This window comes from Falco punctatus (assembly GCF_963210335.1).
Source record: "Falco punctatus genome assembly, chromosome: 5".
NCBI classification, from domain to species: Eukaryota; Metazoa; Chordata; class Aves; order Falconiformes; family Falconidae; genus Falco; species Falco punctatus.
In genome coordinates this window covers 23,234,892-23,257,654 of record NC_137584.1, presented here as the reverse complement: position 1 = coordinate 23,257,654, position 22,763 = coordinate 23,234,892, and the positions used below count along the sequence as shown (strand labels likewise).

At 39.8% G+C, this 22,763-nt stretch overlaps 1 protein-coding gene across 1 annotated transcript in view; it reads left to right on the top strand.

The window, feature by feature from the left end:
- The window catches only part of DLGAP2 (DLG associated protein 2), a 501,923-nt gene that overhangs the window by 82,694 nt on the left and 396,466 nt on the right, over positions 1 to 22,763 (top strand). Inside the window, exon 2 of the mRNA XM_080387773.1 lies at positions 3,453 to 3,507. Within this exon, the coding sequence (XP_080243899.1) occupies positions 3,453 to 3,507 (55 nt within the window). The remainder of the gene's footprint in view (positions 1 to 3,452; positions 3,508 to 22,763) is intronic.

Here is a 22,763-nt window from a genome sequence, read left to right as displayed (position 1 = left end):
TGCGATTTGGGTGAAGATTCTCACTCAAATTGCCTGTGTAGGCAAAGTTTCAAACAACAAAACCCAAACAAACAAAAAATTAATGTGGGGATTATCTGTGAAATTAAAGGAAAAGCTTGGAGACATGAGGCTTTTAAAGGAATAAACCAGGGGTTACAGCATGCAAATGAATGAAAGAAAAGGAGAGACATGTAGAGGGAAAGGTGACAGTTTTGCTGAGGTATTCTCCTGTCATTTTCCCTAAGGAGGAGAGAAGTGGAGTGGGGAGAAAGTGGGAGGAGAAGCAGTGTGAAGAGGCTCTTGGATACCATGGAGATGGGTGCAGCGTAAAAATCTGTATACTGTAGATAAGTAAGTGGGAGGTTCATATCAAACTCCTACCAGCCAGAAACTGGCTTTGTGCAGGGCAGACATGTTGAAGGGCTGGGGAGAAGGAAGCATTGTTTTAGCCTCTGCCATACTGTTTGCCTACTTAACACTTAAAGAGAGTGAAGGGAAGGGACAAATAAATGTTTTTCCAGCTCGTGCTTTTCAGTATGACTATTCTTTTATCTATATCCAGTCTACCAAGAAGGAAAAATTATGTTCTAGAGCTTTTTTTTTCCCCCCACTGAAACTGTCTCATTACTCCAGACTTCCCTTTTCTGTCTCTTCTTTTAATTTCAGTCTTAATTTGATTAACTAGGTGCTCATAATAAATTCATAATGCTTCTTCATGGTTCTTGAATGTGGGGAAGAAAATGGGACAGATTCACTAGGAACTAAATGTTACTTTACGTCTGACTAAGACCGTTTTTTTTTTTTAAATTCAGTCTTTGTGTTACACTGTTTTGAAAGACTGTCTCTGTTCATTTTACGATTTCTTTGTTCTCTGCTTCTGAATTTTATGCTTTCAATGCCTATGAGACTGTGCTGTTATTTATATCTGTGGCCATAAGGAAAATGCTACAGTTTGTATGTATGACATTGTACGCCTAAGAATTACTGCTTTTTTTATTTCAAAATTTAAGAAACACTGTAGAATGATGAGTGTGGTTTTCAGAAGATTGTTATTTGTGCTATTGATTCTTCTTAAAATACAAGCTGCCTGCTGCCTGTGAATCTCAGGGTAAGGCAAGCTGATACTTTGCTTCAAGTCCTACTTTGTTCCTTCAAATAGTCCTCCCTGAAGCAAACAGGCTAGTTTTGAGACTGCTTTAAGGGAGAAGGATTTTTACTTAAGGAAGCAGTTGCTGAAAGGTTTTGTGTAGACCAAAAGGGGTGAGGAAGGATGGTACTTAGCTGGTATAGCTGAGCATGCAGAAATCTGGAAGTACAAGATGTCCACACTTTGCCTCAGCTTGGCCTGACTCCTGGTGAGGGTGTTTCTGTAGGCACAGAACCATAATGCCGCATGCCTTAACTTCAGGGTGGTGGGAGCTGCTTAAATGGGGCTGCAAGAGGGTCAAGTAAAAGGCTGGCACACATCTTGGATGTAGGTGTCTGTGAAGCTAATACACGTTTTCTTTCTTCCCTCAAATTTTGTGTTTTTTCAAGAGTGGCTGTGGGTGACCCGTGAGGTCGTATGTCATGTCTGGGGAAGGGTGCGCTGGCAGTCTCCAGAAGCACCAGCAGTTACAGACCTACACCCCTCAGGGACACAAGTCCACATGCGTGTGTGTTTGAAAGGGTGACCTAGAAGGAATTCGAGAAAAATTGACTTATCAAGTCAAACATGTTTACAAGATGTACAGCAACATGATAAAGCCCCAAATGTGACCATAAATTGTATTTGCAACAAAGCGGTTTCCTGATGAGCTGTTGGGGGGATCTGCTGAGACTTGTCTCTGGGGATCTGACTCGATTACCTTGTGCCTAACGTCTGCTGCTTAAACAGAGTTTGTTTTCCCTTTTATCCACAAGGTTAACTTTAGAATTATGCCAGAACAAATGGAATTACCTTTGTAAGAGCTTACATTTAAATGCTGTGCCTTCTGTAGAGCTCAGAGGAGTTATGGGGGAACTGCTCTTACCCCTGTCAGTTCTACCCACTGCTTTTTGTCCAGGGCACCTTTCTGACAACAGATCAACTCTCCAAGTTATAATGGCATTAAAAGCACAGTTTTGCAGTGGCCCTGCCTTTGCGTGTGTGCATTCAGGAGGAAGCACGGTGCAGCAAGTTTCTTAAGACTTTAATTTGTTGTGCTGGAGGACACACAAGCTGAGGTCTTCATCCCCCTGGGGTTACTGGAGCGGGTATTGGAAAAGTCCTGCAGGAAGGGCTGGGGACCTGCCGTGCTGCTGCAGGGGCAGTACCTGTCTGACTCTTAGCAGTCTCATCCCTAGCTATTAACCTTGGCTGAACAACAACAGCAGTCTTTGTGAAAAATAAAAACGTCTCTACTCCCTGAAGTATTTTCCTTACTGAATTTCCAAAACTTAATGAAAGATGTGGAGTCTTTGTAGAGGTTAGAAGCCCAGCATTTCCAGACAGAGGTTATGCTGGCCTCCTGTCTGTAGAAACTTTTTTTGTGTGGTGTTTTTTTTTTTTGTTTTAATTTTCAGGCTTTAAAGGATGCATGTTGTCCTCCAAGAGAAAGAATTTAAAGAAGCTATCTCAAAGCATTATTTTGAATTGGCTTTTTCTTAGAAATAGCAAAGGAAAAGCCGTTAAACTTTAAGCTACAATTTTACCGATGCTGATAGCATTGTAGAGGGTGTAAATTATAGATTTAGAAGTCAGATTAAAATAAGGTCCTGGGTGCTTCAATTACAAGTTGCTACTGGTAGAAACACCACAACTGCTTGTCTGCACCAAGCAGGTGACTTTAATGCATAAATCTGTGAAGAAGGGTGAGGTCCTGCCAGTAAGAAAGGGCCAGTGGTGGTGAGAGGTTTCTGCAGCATTTCTCACTGGCTGCTAGAAGCATCTCAGCATGGTGGACATGGTGAGCCCCAAACTTGGGATCTTCTCTGTCCCTGTTCCCTTAAGTTTCCTATTCAAGCATTTGGGGTTTTGTGTTGTCTGCTGCAACTGGCTGTGTGAGGAGAGAAATGCTGTGCTTTGGAATTTGGTCCCGTGTGATTTATGAAAAGCTAGATCTCAAAACCCCAGGGCCACATATGCAAAATCAGGAACAGCAGCATCATTGATCGGTAACATACTGTCTTGCTAAGTTAAGCATGTTTAATTACAGTCTTACGTTCTTTCACTCAACTTTTTGGTGTTGTAGTCTATGAGAGAGGGTGAAACTAACGTTACATGCAGGTAGTAAGTAGCTAATTTTGTAAGATTCTTCTCTCTGTGCAGTTCCTAGTGAGTGGGGTTCACGTTTACATTACATGACAGCTAATTTGGTTGCAGTGTAAGAGCACAAAGCTTGACTGGACATGCACTCCAGCAATGACTGTCTTTTCTTCATAGGCTGTTAAAATACATACGTACATTAACATCTGTTTCTTTGTTGCAACAGGTTCTGCCTGGCATACTGCAGAAGCATTGCTGTATTTTACCCGACAGGAACACAGGTAAACATTTTTGTTAATGAGGCAATATTGTAATATAATTTGGAGAACTGCAAACATGAATCGATAAATGGAGAAGTCTTATTTGCTATTTACGGTCATCGAACTTCTCTTCTAGGGAGGGACAACTTGGATGCTGTGTTTAAATTACCTGTTTTCATGTGAAGATTTTGTGTATTCTGTTAACTTTCTGGAGCTATCAGTTTGTAGAGACTGCTATCAGAGTTTGCTTACAGAGGTATTTGTATGAACTTCTGAAGCATCTCTGTTGTTAATTAAAAAGTTACAATTTTGGCAGGAAAAGAGGTTTAATACTGGCATTTGTAGTCTAGGCCTGTTGGTTCACAGAAGTACAAAGCAGTAATCCGATGTGTAGCTCTGACTGCAGATAAATGCTTGCTTTATGCTTATTTTTCAGAGACTATAGTAGGCTAAAGGAGTAGACAGAGAGAAGGAGTATCACTAATAATGCCTTGCTATTGTACAGCAGGAAACTTCAAGTGATACGTTTCTGCCCGGAACAGATCAATTGATGAGAACGATAACATGGATGAGAAGAAAGTGATGATTTAATTGTACTTCTTTATTACAGGAAAAAACAATTTCTTTTAGAATTTTTTACAATTCTTTATATAACTTTATACATTGGGTGAAAGTGACTGCCTATGCAATTGTGAGTTTTATTTAACAGACTAATTTCAGAGAAGTAGGAGGAAAAATAAACCATATTTTTGATATCTTTTTAATAGAACATACATGATTGCTTGCAGCTCTCAAGTCTTCGTTCCCTCTTCCCCCAATAGCTACCTTTAAAATAAACTGCTTTGTTCCTTGGCTTGTTATTACTAGTATTTCAGGCAGAGTTTGCATTAAGGGTAATTGCATAGAGAACTTGACAGCTGTGTTGAACTGTCATGTGACTTGTTGTTACCTGCAATTTCTCAAATGAAATGTAAAATCTCATTTCCATTTTTATCTGTGAACATGGGAGAAATACTATAGTAAGACAGTTAATAATACACCTCTTCTAGCAAGAACTGAATAGTTTATAATTAGTGAACAGATTGCAAATGGTCTTTGGCCTTCATGTTATTCAAGATTTTTTGAAAACTGGACTAAGGAATCATGGTATAATGACCTCAGCCCTGTCTGTGTGCTCCTGTGCTAGCTAATATCCTGTGCCAATTATCTTTTATCTGTAATACAAGAATTTTATGCAGATTCCTTTGATGACCAAGCTCTTCTTGACTTGTACGGAAGTGTGTCAAGTGGATTTTGAAACCACTGTTACCTGAAGTGATTACCTGGAGTTGGGCAGTAAGACTGACCATTTATCTAAAAAGGGTATACTATGGCTTTATAATCAATATCAAGAAAGCCATTTACCTAAAATTCCAGTCACCTCCAAAAGTGCCTTCATTTGGATGTAAAAGAAGTGAGGAGCTTGCTAACGTAAGATTTGGTTTTGAAAATTTTGAACTAAGCTTTTTGAAGAGGAAACCTATCAGGTTTTGTAATGTAACAACTGTTGGGCAACTCAAGCACACTTGGGTATGGAAATAACTAACTTCTATTGCTTGTGTGTGAGTGCTGCATTGAGTATTTTTATGCCTATGTGTCATATATCTGGGAGTTGCCAGCAGGTGCAGAGTAAATGATACCAGTGTTCCATTTCCCCCGTTTCCCCCATTTATGGTGTTTAAATACCTGGCAGAAAGAAGGAGAAGAAGAGTTCAGGCAGGATGTGGGAGATCTTTGAGCTCCTTTCTAGAGGGAAAGAACAACTGGGTTTTTGAGTTAAATTCACTGAGTGTATTAGAGATAGGTGAACCATTGTCTTGTTTGACTATATCTGAATCAAATAGTCCAAACATAAGAATACATTAATTAAATTTGTGTAAATGTGGAATGCGCTATTTACATTCAAATGTCTACATTGTATATCATCTTGTCCAGCTCCGTTCTCATTAGCCAGAGAAATTCACAGAATCATGGAATGGTTTGGGTTGGAAGTACTAGTTCCAACTAGTTCCACCCCCCTGCCATGGGCAGGGACACCTTCCACTAGACCAGGTTGCTCAAAGCCCCATCCAGCCTGGCCTTGAATGCTGCCAGGGATGGGGCATCCGCAGCTTCCCTGGGCACCCTGTTCCTCATAGTGAAGAATTTCTTCCTGATATTTAGTCTAAATCTACCCTCTTTCAGTTTAAAGCCATTCATCCTCGTCCTATCACTCCAAGCCCTTCTAAAAAGTCCCTCTCCAGCTTTCTTGTAGGCCCCTTTATGTACTCGAAGGCTGCAATAAAGTCTCTCCAGTGCCTTCTGTTTTCCCAGCTGAACAGCCCCAACTCTCTCAGCCTGTCTTCATGGGAGAGGTGCTCCAGCCCTTTGATCATCTTTGTAGCCCTTCCCTGGACTTGCCGAAACAGGTCCATGTCCTTATGTTGGTTGCCCCAGAGCCGAATGCAGTAGTCATTGCCTGATTACAAGCTGTAGGTTTATGTCTGCGTTCAGCTGCTGACATCTGGAGGTGTCTAGCAATGTGCAGACTTAGGTGGTGTTCCTAATTAAAAGAAGAGAAGGATAAAGAGGTATGGGAGAAGAAAGAGGGGAAGAATTCTAAAATGAGACACTCCCCCCAAACCATTAGGGAAGAACCCAGATGCTGTAGGGAGTAGGGACGGGTGAAAGGCAGAGATGCAGTAGTAGTTTCCCCACTTGTTTATGATCATTCAACAGTTCAGGTGTGGCCACATTGCGGGTCTTGAGCTCCTCATTAAAGAGTGCCCCCGCAACCAGCCTCTTTCATGCTCTTAGCACAGGAGCTGCACCCCAGAGAAAGAAATGAGCCCTTGGGAATGATGGGGCCAGTGCTGCCGGGCCATCTCTTCATTTGGGGGCCCTTCAGGTCTAGCCTAATCTCAGTTCTTGGGGAATATGTGCAATTCGCCTTAAAAGTAGCATGGCCCTGGATTGTCTGTACCCTATAAAATCGCATGTCCTACTGTCCCTTCCTACACTGTAAGTATTTGAAGTGGCAATGCTTACTCCATCAGTATTGGTATTCTGTATTTGTCAATTGGAGAAGAGGCCTGTGCATAGAAGGGAAGGTAGATGGGAGTGATGATCACCTTCCCTGGTGACAGTCTGTTAGTACTTCTGCCATGAATTTTTATTCTCAGTGCTTGTAACTCGGCTATAAAAATATCTCATGCAGAGCCTTTCAGAAGAGAGGATTAAAAAAAAAAAAAAAAAAAAGTAATTAATCTGTTTCACAGCAATGCAGTTTTGGAAGAAGACATGTATTTAACAAGACTAGATGTTTCAAAGGTTAAAGAATGATTAGATATTCAAAAACTTAAAACATTTACAAAATCTCAATCTCTAAATAAGATAGTGAATGCTGCTAGTTGGTTGCTTGCCTTCGGCTTTTCTAATAGACAGTGATATTTAATTTCATAAGTGTTGATTTATTTGTGGTTTCCCATTAATCATAAATATATTTTTATTACTAAATTGAAAGTTTATGTAGTATGTGCTAGCATAATGTATGCTCGTTACGTTAGCTGGTATCCAGAGCCTGTATTTGTCACATACCCTGAGACACAAGAAGCAAAACATCCAAGACCAGACACCTTTATTCTGCATTTCCTTCTTACAGGCCATAAGCATACTATAAGAGCTGTATTGATGTCCCTTCACAGTTTCTTTCCATCTCCCATAACTTAACCAGCCAGAAACAACTGGGATGCATTAGCAGTTATAAAGTTAATTGGAAGAAAAGCAGTTACATGCTCTGTACAGGTGTTACTAACAAGCTCATAAGGGGAAACAGCATGAAGGTACTAATGACCCGGTGGGGAGCAGCTTGCTTATTTTCTTGAATTATAACCCCCTCTCTCCCCAGATCCAGCTGGGAGAAATAACCCACCCTTTTTGATGGACATCCACCACCCTCTATGTACACACGCAGTCAAGCTCTAATTCCCTTCACAGATACTTCCCAGCAGTGATCTACCCTCTGCTAACGGGAACTCTTCAACCAAGTCAGAAGTTCCTCTCGTTACTCCATGGTCACTTCTGTAAACCTTAGACATACTAAGTCTGTCCTTCCCTTGCTCCCTTCCCCCTTAGCAAGTTTCTTAGTTAGGATAATGGTTTAGAGAGCTGTTCGCCCAGAGCGGTATACTCTGTTTCTACCCTCGAAAGGAAAATAGCCATTAAATACCACATGTTTTGGCATTCCTAAAAAAAGAAAAATAAAAAAATTGAGGGCTAGGAATGCAGCTTTGAAATAGAGAAGCCAATGTACCTTGATATGGGTTGCATTTTATTTGAATTTATATATTTGTAAAATTTATTTTTATTTCCAGTCTTGCTTGAAGTAGAGCTCTTCAGGCAGTACATGCGGGTTGTTTAACTAGAGATAATTTCATGCAAATAAAAAGAGGAAATAGATATGAAAGCTTATGCTTTTGTGTATGCAGTGTTTAAGCAGCCTTAGACCAGATAAGTGAATTATTTGGAGTTCAATTTTTGTTTATCCCAGAGCTCCCTGTATCGTGATCTAGCACAGTAAATGATCCTCAAGGTGAGCACAAATGTACTTGGTGCAGTAAAACATGAGTTATCAATGGGACTCATTAACAGAAGGCACTCTCCGCGATTTTTCCCATTGCTGCAGCTGTTAAATGGACATTCTTGCAGTGCAGAGATGCTGATAGCCATTGCTCGCTCTGCTGCTGTTGTGCTCCTGGTACACAATTATTACTTTTCTGTCATGCAAGGAAATTGCACAAACAGCTTCTGTACTATCCTTTTCCGTCATAGCTCTGAGTTTAAGAGGTTGTGGACTGCAAATTTGGGCTCTTTTTTTCCACTGTAGATCCCAAAGGAAGAAATGAATCAATAGTCACTAACAGCTTCTTGGGCTGATTCGTTCTTTGCTGCTTTAAGCTTGAATTTCCCCTCTCATAGTGAAGGAGAATATAGGTACAATAAAGAGCACCTATGTGGCTGACTTGATTCTGATAAATATCTCTTTTAAACCTTAACTTTTTATTATTTTTTTTTTAAAGAAAGATTTATGCTGTCTCAAGTTTCTTCATCACCCATTTTCAGGTCAGCTCTTGTGTGCTGATATTGAACTTGCACAAGACATTAAGTGGTTCATTATAATCAATCTTTTGTCCACTGCATTGGCTAAAATTACATTAAAAAAGTGTGACCAATGTTCTGCTCTCTGCAAAGAATGAGTAATATCTGCTTGAAAGGGTGGTAATTGCTTTATATACAAAAGCAGGAGTTTAACAATAACCAATCTCTTCATTGGGTAAAGCATAGCCCAAGACAGTAATGTTTCATCTTTGCTTGTTTGCTTTTCTTTCTGTTGCTTGAAAAGCAAATACTGAACAGGCAAAAAATCTAAGCTGGTTTTAAAAAGAACTCTTGCATTAAACTTTACTAAATTGGATAAAGAAGTTGACATTATCTTTTTTTTAACCTATATCTACAATTGTGTTGCTTTAGTAGGTTTTAAAATAAAAGGAGTGTGGAGTGGTGCTCAAAACTAATGTGTTTTGTAACTAGCAAATATGTTTCCAACTGCTTTTTTTGTTTGTTTGTTTATATATTTATTCAAATGCAATGGATGTTTGTAAGAAGAGCCATCCAAACGACTGGGCTCACATTGCATCTGTATGAACTGTACAGCAGCCAGTTTAATTTCACAGAAGGAACTTCAGGACAAGGTTCAGAAGCCAAAATCCTGTTACAAAAATAACTTAGCATATTCACTAGCATACCATTTTCCATCTGAACATTTTGAAGTACTTAATTAATTGCGATTGATTTTTGTCTTGTGCCGTTGAGATAAAGAACTTTTATTCTCATGCTTTACAGAAGAGAAAGCTGGATTATCAGCTGGTGCAATGCAAGAACGTTCACTAGGGTTATGTATCATCCTCTTTAGAAGTTCTTTGCTTATACTGAGGTTGTTCTTTTACTTTCAAGATGTAGCTATAGATTTTTAGACAGTTCCTGCAGATTTCACCTGCTGTCTGCTTGCTGAGTTCAACATGAGCATTCTCATTCAGATGTTCAGCTGCAGTCTGCCTGCTGGTACTTTCCAGCCCAGTTTCCATGGAAATGGGAATTAGAGGGGTGAAAATAAAGCAAGAGAAGTATTTTCTTAATCTTCTAGTTAATCCGGAAGTTCTCATGCCTTGGTGTCAAGGTTGTTTTGCTTTTTTAGTTGGCTAGGCATACGGTGGCGACTTCTGCAAAATAAAAAAATAAAAAAATAAATAAAGCCCATCATTAGAGCTGTTATGAGCAATACCTGTTACCTTAACTCTCTGGAAGTGTCAGGGATCACAAGTAAAGGATGAAGGAGGGAGAACTGAACTGGACTGTGCAAGGATAAACTGATGAAAGGATGCGAGGCAATACCCAGTGGCAGAGGTGATAACCTGTGACAGAACTTGTCAGACATAGCTTGCCTTGTGAAGAATGTTGACAGTAATTAATTGAATAGTGCCACATGAAGTGCCACTTGGGGGAAGAAAACATCGAGTTTGGAAAAGGTCTAATTTAAATGCTGCAGGCTGGAAGTGAATCAAAGGATATAATTTAATGCATTCAGAACGTAATTTGGGGCTCTCATGTTTCCCTAGAGATTCCTGCTCTCCTCTTTGCCGCCACATTACTGCCACTGCCGTATCAGCAAAGGCAGGGCTGTGGAGCAGTTGCCGTGCAGGTGGGTGTACTGTGAGGTAAAATTTCTATTTATTGCAAGCATCATATTCTTATATACACTCTTCTGCCCTTTCCTCAGCGGCTGAACCCCAGTCCTGTCTTTGTGTTAGCCTGTCCTTGGAAAGAGGAGGTTGAAGATCTCGAGGCCAGATCTCTGTTTCTTTTATTTTGGCCAGAAGTGACGAGTCAAGTTAGCACAGAGTCAGGAACAGAGAGGGAGGCGGCCTCTGCCTTGCACAAAGAGGGATTGGCTATACCCGCCTCTGTCCTGACAGATGCTTGTGTGGCCTTCCCAGGCCTTTCATTCAGCTTCCCTAGCCTCGCCACCAAAAACTTTTTCCGATTCATAACATGAGCCTTCCTTGCTGCAGCTTAAGCTCATTGACTTGTGCAGGCAATTGGTGCCTCCTGCTTCTCAGTTCCTTGCAGGTACCTTTTATATACCTAGAGACAGTTTATCCTGTCTTCCTTCTCACTAGATTTTGTTGTCTAGGTCGACAGATTCCAGTTCTCTTCTGTGTATGTTGCACTAGTGTACATCTAAACCCTGACATGTTTTGATTGTAAGTCATTGAAATAATGAGCCTTTTTTCACCCCCCGGATTTGTTTAGGAGAGAATGCATGGTGTAGCAGTTATCTAACATGACATGTGACAGTTCCCTAAGCATGGCATCAGCTTTGATTAGCTAATATGTCTAATCTCCCATCTTTGTGCTACAGAAACTCTCATATACTCACATACATACAAATCTGTGACCTTTCTTCTTCCAGAAGACTTGGTTGACTTGGGTGGGTATGTCAACACTGGCCATAGACTTGAAAAAGAAGGGCTTTTCTTTGTTTACTTGTTTTCCTTTAATACTGGTTCAGTTCTCAAAAGGTGATCTGATAGTGGCAATGAATGTCACTTAAAGAGTTTAATACCAAGAAGTTTGAGTAAAGATACCAAAATTGTTTATTTTAGTATTCCTGAGTGGGTTCAGGAAATCACTTCTCTATTTCCTGATTCTCTTCCCCTCACCACAGCCTACAAGGTGAATATAAACCTATTACCCAGACTTCGGTTTTCACCAGTGTTTTTCTCTAGCTTTTCTCATATCTATAGAAGATCAGCAGCACAGAGAGCATAGCCATAAGGGATCAAAGCATTGGTTCCACTTCTCGCAGGGATTCGGAATCTGGATAAGGCACAACTGGCACTGAAGAGCAGGTAGTTTGCAGTGATGTTAAGAGGAAGCTCTCAGGGTGTGGAAGAAATTATCTTCTGAAGTTAGTTTCCATCATTTGGGTCATCTTATACTTCTTAGTACTGCTAGATGACTAGCTAGAATAAGGAACTACACAGTTTTGGTCTCAAACCAGCCAGACGACTGCCTTGCCCTTTTGGATTTTGCATCTACCTAGGGCTGTCCAGCTTAATTCACTGAGATCTGGTTTCTATGTCGAACGAAAAATATAGGCATTTTGGAGTAGACTCAAGCTTCAAAGGGATCAGGTTTATTACCTCAGGGTCCTCAGACCTCAGTATCAAGACTTCCAGGTATAGAGGTTATTAATACATATTGGTCCACTTAATAATTGGACAGGCAAAGAGACTCTGGATATGTGTGAGCGTTCAACTGTTTTAAGACTTCAGCTGGCACAAATGTCTGTGCCATTCTGCTTATGGAGTAAAAAGCATGGTCACAGCACAGTGTACTAGTGCTTCAGTCTTTGCACAGTGTCCTAGTTGGCTACTGGTATAGTACAAGGACGTTCTGGAGTTGAAGGTCCTCCACTGCAACTAGCTCCTCCCGAGAGATGTTTTTCCTTTCTTATTACTGTTACGAGAAGTCATGGTTGTGCTTCTCCCAAAACTATGTAGTCTTAAAAACAAAAAAAACTGAGGAGATTTCACTGATGTTTAGATACCATGTTAAATGTTCCAAGATAAATGTCCTCCTTCGAAAGGTGAGTGCTGTCTAGTCCCTGCGCTCTTGGTGCTGGCTATGAACTGATAGCTGTAAAATAGCACTTACTCAACAGTCTAACCCTCATATGTGTTGGGGGAGTGGGGGCTGAAGAAGGGGCTCTAACTGGTGAAACTTAATTATAGAAACAGAAATGTATGTGTGTCTGCAGCCTCTTTGCCTAACATCTTAATGGCCCTGGTGGCTGCAGGTGTGTAGGAAGGAGATTCTCTCCAGAAAGCAGCATCTCTTGCAAGAAAGCTTACTTGACCTTTATTTCTGAAATGTTTTGTAAAGCATTCCCAATGTGTACAACCCAGCTACGAAGGAAAAGAGAAGGGTACATCAGCAACAGCAGAAACTGCAGGCACCTCTGATAACTGGCCATGTTAGTTATGTGGCTAAGTATTGCTAAATGAAAGCAGCGTGTAGAATGACTGATCTCTATATGCCAGAGCTTGGGATTTTTGTTTTTGAGTTTTCGTCTATTTGTGAAATGGTTGCCCAGGCAGTATATAAATCATGGACTGAGGGCATGTCTGTGTGCGTGTGAGTGTACTATACACAGGCACTCTCCTGTGGAGGAACATGGTTTTGAAGTCCACTGCCAAAATGTACAACTTGGCTGGTGCAGTGCAGTGTGTGGGTACAGTTGAAGAGCATGTAATTGAGCAGAGAAGTCAAAAGACAGACATTTCTACTCATACAGCAAGTAAGGCAAAATGTTAATACTCTTTTCTAGAACAACTACCAGTCAATGGTGAGGAGCATAGGGAGTTCATATAGGTCTTGGAGGAATATAGGTGTAATTTTAGATGAGTCTTGGATTCATTGGTTTCACATGGATACAGTAGACCACACTGATATTTCACTACCACTAAAGAATTTGATCATGGACCAAAAGAAACTATTCCCTCACCTTTTACAGCAGGGGTCCTCAAACTACACCCCCCCAGGGTCCTCAATCTGGCCCCCGGTATTTAGAGACACACGCAACTCCTGCCGGGGGTTGGGGGCGAAACCAAGCAGCCGCAGATGACTGCCTGCCACTTCATCCACGCGCCGGCCCCCTGGTTAAAAAGTTTGAGGACCCCTGTTTTAAAGTCTCAGGGGTGCCTACACAGATTTTATCTTATTCTCCATTTCTATAGTGTCTTGCCTCTCTCTGGCTGCTTTGAGGCAACTCGGAAGCAAGGACAGATCTCTTGGCTGGTATAACCTAATCGTACCTAATTCAGTTGTGTGAAGTATAGAAGTAATAGCTATGCTTTACTTGCTACCAATTTTTTAACATGTTGATTATATTCCTTTTTGTCTTAAATAGCAATTCAGCTGTTTAAGTAGATTATTATCCCAAAAATATATCCTTTCATGATCTGGAAGACTCCCAGTCCTGAGAGGAGAAAGCAGTGGAAATAGTATCAGAAGTGACTGTCAGTCTTTTCTCCCAGGTTCACTTCAGTTGTATCATAATCCCCAATTTTTGGAAGCCTTTCAAGGTTTTGAAGGTTAAAACATTTTTTTTTCAGGGGATGTGGGAATAATGGATTTTGTCAAAAAAAGTTTTCATGTAAAAAGAATGTTGTTAGAAAAAACAAGGACTAGAATTCACATTGCTAACTTCTAAATAGAAATCATTTCAAGAAATTAAGTTTGCTTTATTTTGTCCTTCTCCACTCCCCACCCACCCACCCCCACTCGTCCACCACCCTTTTTTACTAGAAGAGTGGCAGAGTGTGGGGGAATTTGGGTTCTGGATCTAAGGTGCTTGCAGTGTTAGATAACTTATTTTCTTAAGGTGCCTGAACCATGTTTGTCTACTCTAAAGCATGCTGCCTAATTTGGCGTAGTCTGCCACATGTTTTGGACTGATATTTAACTCCCTAGGACTGAATTACAGATTTTTTAAAAAATGTAGCATATAAGCCTCTTCATGATTAAAACCATGAGAGCTCTCTTTTTCTTCCAGCTGTGAATTTTCCAGAAAAGGACATCCCACTTTCACTGACGTACTGATGGAGATGCCTTCCGGAATTACCTTTTTTTCTTCCAGCTGCTTTTATTAATGTACAATTTTTCCTGTCCTTTGTATTTCTTCTTGTAATAGCTAGTGGGGTGGTAGTACTAAAGCATACATTTGATTATCAAAACATCTGAGCGTTTCATGCTTTCCATTTAAAGATAAACTACAGTGATGTTCTCTATTCTTAAAATGTTTTTTTCTGGGCTAGAATGATTTTATTTGTAGTAATGCTGTGTGACGTGGTTCTCCTGTCTTTTGGGATACTATAACATAATGGGCACTATAAATAACAGCTGCTAATGTCTACAATCGTGCACAACAGGCAGTAATTTAACCACTTGTCTCTTTTCTGTCACGATGGGAAGTATCAAACTCTTCTGCTCCAATAATACATATGATCCCCAAAGCTGTTAGTGGTGCTTATTGTTGAAGTATATTACCAGAGGCAGTGCTGCACCCTCTGCACTTGAGATTAAATGATAGCAAATGCTTCCATGCATGTGGTTTAGTTCTCTCAGTATGCATTGGGTAGGAAATCAGTGGTATCTCCAGAGAATCTCCCCCAAAATGCCAGCCAAGAGGAGTGATGATGTTAAGCAGGGAAAAAACAGAAAAGGAGCCTAGTAAACAGCAAAAACTGTCCTATTATCTTATCCTCTCTGGGGCAAAGATCATTGGGGCAGGGAAGGAGCGGAGGAGGTGAAGATGTTTCACCATAAAGGGAGGTGATGTTTCACTATACCTCTGTGAAAGCAGTTCTGCAAGATTAATGCATGTTGTCACTTCTAGATTATAGTGATTTTATTAAAATAAGTTGGTTTTCTGGACTTAGGTAGTTAAATGCTTAAGTGAGGAAGTGTGAATTTGTGGTTCTGTCCACTGCTGTCCAGGGTCCCCCAGGTCTTACCTGGACACAGCTTAAAATCAGGGAGGCTGCGAGGGGTAAGAGTGCAGTACCAGAGAACCTACGAGAAGCGTAACTCACAACTGCGCTCATCTGACAGCAAACCCCAGCGATGAATCATCTGAAGATTTTCAGTGGTGTATATATAGGAAGCCTAAACTTACCAAAGAATAGAGGTGGCATGACGAAAAGCCATGGGGGCATTTGCAGTCTTCCTCACCTTTATATAATGGCTTCTTGAATGTCCTTTATAAACCGAGGACTGATCCTCTGTACTGTGCCATTAAAACTTCTTGTGAGCCAGGAGCCTCCATACTGAACATGGGCAGAACAATGCTGGAGGCTTCAGCTGACAGAAGTTTAATTCGTGAACCACCTTCACAAATATATTTGGAAATTGTGAGTCACAGAATTCAGCCCACAAGGCATAAGAAATTACATCATGGTTAAGCTGTAGGTGATTATAAATGTAAGGGATAAGATCTCATATAAGCTTCAGAGAAAGGGAAGTATGTTTTGAAAATGCTGTACTTTTTGCTCCCCTGCTTATTCTGGAGGGCAGTTGGAGGAAACAATATGAAATGGAAAAGCCTGAAGAGGAAGGACCAGCATGGCGTGGACTGTTACAAATCTCTTAAAGGAAGTGTCCTTTCTTTTGTTGCCGTAAAGACTTAGAAATTGTATACAGTCATGAGCACCTCTGCAATAGGACTAGTGATCCATGTTTCATATACCTGAGTATAAGTCTCGCAGATGTATTCTATTTGCATTAAATATATATATATATAAAATGATTCTTTTAAAAAGATCATTAGAATTTGTTACCCAGTGCTGAAATGTTCTAACTCTTTCCTGTTTCTATGGAAACCCTAACAGTAAGAAGACACAGTAAACAAATGCACTGTATTATAAGCCTCCTCTTTAACAGGACATTAATTTTATTAATATCTGTGCACATTGGTTCAATGACAGGTATTGTGCATTTGACCATCCGAACAGCAAAGTAGCTATTTCATTTTCACTGGAGACTTCTCTTCTAGCTTCAAGGGCTTTTACTTTGGTCTTTAACCATTTTCCTAACGCAGTGGTGGGGTGGTATGTGCCAGTGGTCAGCTTTGCTGCTTGTAATACTGGCCTAGCTCAGGGGAGAGCAGTGAGTGCTTAGTAATGTTTATGAAGTGCTTCAGAAATAGGAAAATGTTAAAGTGCAGAAGTGCACTTCTTGCTAGCTAATGCTGAAAAGATGAACTTATTTTGTGTGTGATTTTTTCGAGTATGCTTATGTGGCATGGTCTTCTGGGGCATAGCTGGAAAGGCATAGCCTGCTGTCGAAGAATAAAGACTATGCCTTTCGTGGAATAAGTTACATCTCAGAAAGTGGAGTGTTGTCTTCTGGAGCAATGTGTAATTGTGGTTCTCTAAGTATTTTGCGTAGCAGCAAGAGCTGTGTATGTTCTGAACTGCCAAACCCTGCAAAGACAGCGAGGAGGCTGACCTTTGTCTTCCCCTGCTCTGCCTGGCAGGACTGGCCAGCTGCGCACGGGAGCGCGCAGTGCATCCCCTGAAGTGCCGAGGGCTGTGTCCTGCAGGCACCTGCACTGAACTGGGGAGCTTGAGTCAAGAAGGCAAACTTTGTACTCACCAATGATACAATGAAATTCCTGCACAATTCCTGATCTTGCCTTCTGTTTTAGAAATGAACATTCTACAAAACCAGTTTCAGGATAGCTTACTGCTGCTGCAAGGGGTAGTCAAATTTTTAAAGGTTAAAACTGGGATCAATTGCTCAAATGGTGCAGTGAATGATATGCCTGTGGTGTTCCTCTGGAGCAGTTTATGGAGAGTGAAGAAGTCAAAGCCCCAATAGACTTAGGACGGGGGAAGCCTGTTTGGTTTTGGTGTGGTGGAGAGGTTGCTGGCACTCAGGTTACTGGGAATTTACCCTGAACTCTTCCTCTGGGCTGCAGGATGGCAATGAGGCAGTCACCTGCAACATCAAATGCACTTCACTTCAGCAGCTTAGAGAAGTGCCATACAATGAGCAAGATACTTTTTCTTTGCTGTGGACAATTTTTGATGCTTATTTTACTGAAGACCTGCTGTGTTAAGTATTTAACAAAATCAGTGGATAACTTTATTTAATGGTAGTTGCTTTTAAAATCCTCTAGAGAAATTGATGGGGATGAGGGGGCTATATTGATCCCCAGAAACACGAATCGTTGTGTGAAGCCTTCCTGTTCTGGTGGTGGTAGGAGACACCAAGACCCCAATTTCTGAGTTTTTCTTTTCAGATTCATTAGCGGTATTCTGAATATCATTGTTACTACAGGGAATAAGATCATCTACATGTTTCATAATGTTTTGGATTCTGGATACGATGGCAGTGAATGGTGCTCTTCAGGGCACTGAATGCTTTGATGTCCAGTAAGAAGCAGGCTGTTGGATGGTCTACTTTTGCCTGTGCAAACACAAGTGTCTTGGTATCACCTGAATGAGACAGTTTTTTTAGGCAGGCCTCAGATTTGCCAATGACTCTTCAGATACTTGCTACCACCTCAGAGAGGCTGGCTCTGTGAGGGAGCCTCCCGTGCTGAGACAAGCTCCTTCGTAACTATGAACTCAGGGTGCTAATGAAGGCACATCAGCCTACATAGGCAGAGAAGATGGTTTTGAAGGAGGCAATAGTATTTTAGTTTGCTTGGGTTTTTTATGGAGGGCAGATTGTAAGTCTTCAATGCGGCTGTCTTCCCGTTTCTTGTTTTAACTTGAAAGAAAATAGACTGCATTTTACATCATTCAACATATAAAGGGAGCTTATAAGATAAGACAGAGAAAGACTTTTTACCAGGGCCTGTAGTGATAGGGCAAGGGGAAATGGTTTTAAACTGAAAGAGGGTTGGCTTAGATTGAGCGTAAGGAGGAAATTTTTTACAATGAAAGTGGTGAGACACTGAAAGAGCAGAAGTTGTGGATGCCCCATCATTAGATGAGTTCAAGGTGAGGTTGGATGGGGTTTTAAGCAACCTGAAGATGTCCCTGCCTGTGGCGGGGCTTAGATTAGATGATCTTTGAAGGTCCATTCCAACCCAAACCATTTCATGATTCTATGATTTTTTGGTTTTGGTTGAACTTCATGTTATTGGAATTTAAATTTAAGAAAGGGTGAACTCTGAGATAGATTTGTTTGCTTGTCCTTTTAATTGGTGTGAGACTCTCCTTCACAGTGAAAGGCAGATTTTGGGCACAAGGTGGACATCTTCAAAATCTCAGCTGTGTATCCATGAATATACTACTGTGTTGGAAATCATTACAAGTAATAGCTGCTGGACTGCATTCATTGTTTTCTGCTAGAGCTGGTCTCTGACTTGTTTACTTAAGTAATTTATGTGTGGAGAGGCTGTAGTCATCTTTCTTCTTTTGGAACTCTGCCATTTAAGTCCTTGTGGAAGACATCCCTATGCCATTTCATTATTTTTATTTTGTTGAGTTGTAACTCAAGAGCATCACAGATCACAGATATATTCTCTGATGTTTTGTGTTTTCCTTTTCCTTAGGGCCTTTCATAACATCGTAGTCAATAACTTCAATCTTCTCCCTTGTTGGTAGCTCTTTTCATTATTTTTTTTTTTATTTGTCAGCTTTATCACTTTATTAGATATTTTGCTGATTTCCCTGCTTAATGTTTTCCAGTTCCCTATAGGATTTTATGCACTTATTATTGTCTCTCTAGTTTTGCTGCCTTTCTTTTTGATCTTCTAGTTTTGTTCTTCACAACTTACCTGATTTTTTTATTTATCACTTCTTTTACTAATGTAAAAAACACTTCCTAGGTTGATATTCACTATATTTACACCTAAGTAATACAGTCTTTTGGGCTAGTAGATTCTTAGCTATTTGACATTCTGTAATGCTTGTCTGATTTCCATGAAAAAATCTTTTAGCATGTTGTCATGCAAGTTATTGACAAATTACTCTCAACAGTAAACTGCAGAGCATCCTTAGCTGTCACTGACATCTTTGCTTGGCATTTTAGAAGACATATGGCTTCCTACAAAACTGTGTGGTTATTTAACTTGAATTTTGTTGCCTGCCTTTTGTATCTTTTGACTAAGGTATAAATACTGTACCATAAATACTTCTTTTCCCATTCAAGGAATCTGATGTTAGCTAAGGCTTTACTTTGAGCATTCTAGGAGAACCTGGGAGGTTTAGCTTGCAGTGGAAATATTTTGGTGTTCTGTTCCTCTCTGCTTCCTCCTGGCATTTGGCACATGTGCAGAGCAGATTAATTCTTGAATTTCGTGTCTCAGGCCATATGAATAGGATGGAAGGGAGTGCCAAGAGTTGGTTCATTTTGCAGCAGACCCAAAGATAATGGTTTGTTGTTATTGTTGTTGGGGGTTTTGGGGGTGGAGGAGGTGTTGGTGGGTGGGCCATAGAGTTAAGGATGGAATCTGCATCTATTATTTTAACTTCACTGTCTTTTCTATTTGCACCCTGTTCAGCCAGGGTGCAGGCAGGGTGGTCATACCACCGTGCTGTTGCTCTGTAGACTGTTTCCAGGGTTCCACAACCAGCACATCTTCTCTAGCACAATTGATTCCTATTGCCAGGGCTCTCTTTTTTTTTTTTTTTTTTTGTCTTTTTTTTTTTTCTTTTTTTTTTTCCCAGAAATAGTCTTCCTTTCCATGTATCCTGGATTGGCATTTCCAAAGTTCTTAGATGATGATAAGACTTGTCCATGATTTAGACTCTCTGGTACAGCTGTGCAGTATTGCAGTATCTCTCTTCTGTCTCTTCATGAGCATGTTCTGTATTGTAATGTTTGGTATCTTGTGGACAGTAGCTGTTAACATAACACAATTACCCATAGGCACAGTTTCTTATGAAATTGATGACTAATTCTGCATATAGTTCAATGAAATAATTTTACAGTAATTTCTACTCTTTTGAGAATGTGATGTATGCAAGAGTTCTGCCTAAAGGCATATTGTTTAATCCAGCACAAAACGGAGTTTTTTCATTGTAATTATATCTATCTGATTTGATGGCCACAGGTTTTTCATGTACTTTTCCATTTTAACTCATTCAGATGATCATGGGAGACCTCTAGGTCTGGAGGAGAATTTGAACAGATTGTATAGTCTCTTCCCCTTGTCTAGTGCAAGCTCTGTCTGTGCCTGCCTGGAGGTCATTCCTGCTGGCCGTGCAGCCTGTGGCAGGTTCCACAACTTTCTGAAAAAATGTTGGTCTGTGTTTGGTTAGTCTGACTGTTAGATATTGTGCAAAATATTTCAAACTGAATGTACCCTGTTGCAACATTAAAAGTAATATTATTGTTCAGTCCACCACGGACATGAAGAATAGATAGATGATTGTCATCTCTTTTCGTAATGGCACTTTCTGTATCCAGAAGCTACTGCTCTTGATTTTGAGATATCTCTTTTCCAGGAAAAAAATATTGAAATAGTTTCTTGGCCTTTGACTGTTTTTTTGCTGGGAATTTGGTTGTCTTGTTGTTTGACCTGTTGGGAAAAGGTAAAACTTGCTTTGTACTCTTTCTTTCAAAGTCCTTTCCTTAGGTGTGAGGTGAGTGCATTGAAACTTCCTTTTTCAGAGATAAGAAAATGTAATCACAGTTCACAGATCACAAGCATGTTTGTCCTGTAGTTATTTTTTTAACCCCAAAATACTTTTTTTTTTAATTTTATTAAACATTTGCCTCAGTTTCTGATATTAGTTGAAAAGCAAATGACATAGAGCAACACAGCAGCCCCAGTGAATGAATCTTTCTCAAACTATGTGAGCTGGAAGCACGAGAAGGAAGTCCTAGTTTAAAAGCTCAGTTTTAAGAAATCAGTTATATATTCAGTTATGGATTGTCTTCCAGTTAAATAGGAATTAGGGCATAATAACTTTTTCAGTATCAAATACATTTTTCCTCCATTTTTTTCCTTCCCCTAGCACTTCGTTTGAGGCAAAACCAGCACTTTTTAATGGGTTTTTTTCTGTGTATCTCCTTATCCATAGTATCTAGTTCATTCCATTGAATTAATTTAGAAGTGACCTTTGCAGAAGGACAAGAAAAACATTTAGCCTATTCTTAATTTCAGCCTTGGAATTTTTAACATGAAAGCTTCATTTATGTTATAGTTACTGACTCTGGGATGCACAAATAATACTGGAAGTTCAGCAGCCAATGGATAAATGTAGTAAAAAAAACACTGACTGAAGTGACCCTTGACTATTTCTGCATTTCATATTGGCATATTTTTATAAAACAACTACCATCACAGTTATAATATTTTTTTTCATTACTTAAGTGTTTTTAATTGAATATGTTCACATTCAAAGTACACACTGAGAAGTAAATCTGTAGGAGTTTAATGATTCTGGGGTTTTATGTTATACAAAATAAACAAATCCAGTTAGGCATATTGCTTCAATGATTATTTTGAACATTAAGTATTTTATGCAAATGAATTAAAGGGCATATATGCGTATAGTAAAGGCTGCATAATTGCCTTCCTTCTAGGCTTTTTCCTCCTGCAGATTTCTTAATATTAAAACCTAATCAACTCTTTTTCAGCCTGTGTGTGCTAGTTAGTTATTTTGAAATGAAGGAGCCTGAAGAATTTTGGATGGTTTTAGTTGTGTGTTTTATTTATTTATTTATTTATTTATTTAAAAAATTCTCTATTGAATTTTAGGTCTATTGGTTTGATGTCCAGAAGTAGCTGTATCTTCTGACTGGGGTGTTCACTAGAGCTTCTGGGGAGTCGATTAATGTGATATTTTAGAGTTCAATGAGTTTGTCTTTCCTCAGGATTGCTTCGGGTTGGTTAACAAATGCAAAGATTATTTTAAGATATGGCTGTGTAGATTAAAATGATATGGAACTGACTCCTGGGCTTTCTGTCATCACAGACAGAGAAGTTCCTGTAGGCCTGGCTGCTTCCTTGATGAGAACTTGATACAGCAAAGCACTTTAAAGTGTGTTCCCTCAAGGGCATTAGTGAAAAATATAATTGGCGGAACAAAGTATAATGGAGGATTTTAAATGAATTAAGAACAAAAAAATTTTAGCAGAGGAGTAAACCCATTGTAGTGGAAGAAAGTTACAGTAATGATGATAAAATAACTTGAAGAGTTTCAATAAATATTTCTATTCTGTATTTGACTTTTAAGGTGGAAGGCCTTGTATTATGCAGGTCAGTTAGGCTTTCTGTGCCAGTGATATCTAGGAGTAATATTAGTACCTGTGGAGTCAGGTCATTTACATCCAGGAGTCTGCAAACAGTTATCGAAGGAAATTTTCTGGTTCATTGTTAATACTAGAATAATTAAAGAATAACTGAGAAGATTCTGTAAGCTTAATTGTCAATATTATACCAGTACTCAAAATCAGAGTGGCATCAGAAACAAGTTAATTTCATTTGATATAAAAACTAAGTCCTATCTCATCTGTTTTGTTAGTAAGCTGTTACAGGTTTAGACTCTGTAATGGGTTTTCACATGTTTTTATGAGAGTTGGTCTCGCCACCAGAAACTTTCTTCAAGATTTCACTTGATTTCAGCTAAATGTATATAGAGTGCTGTAAACTGTTTGGCTTGATACAGGTAATT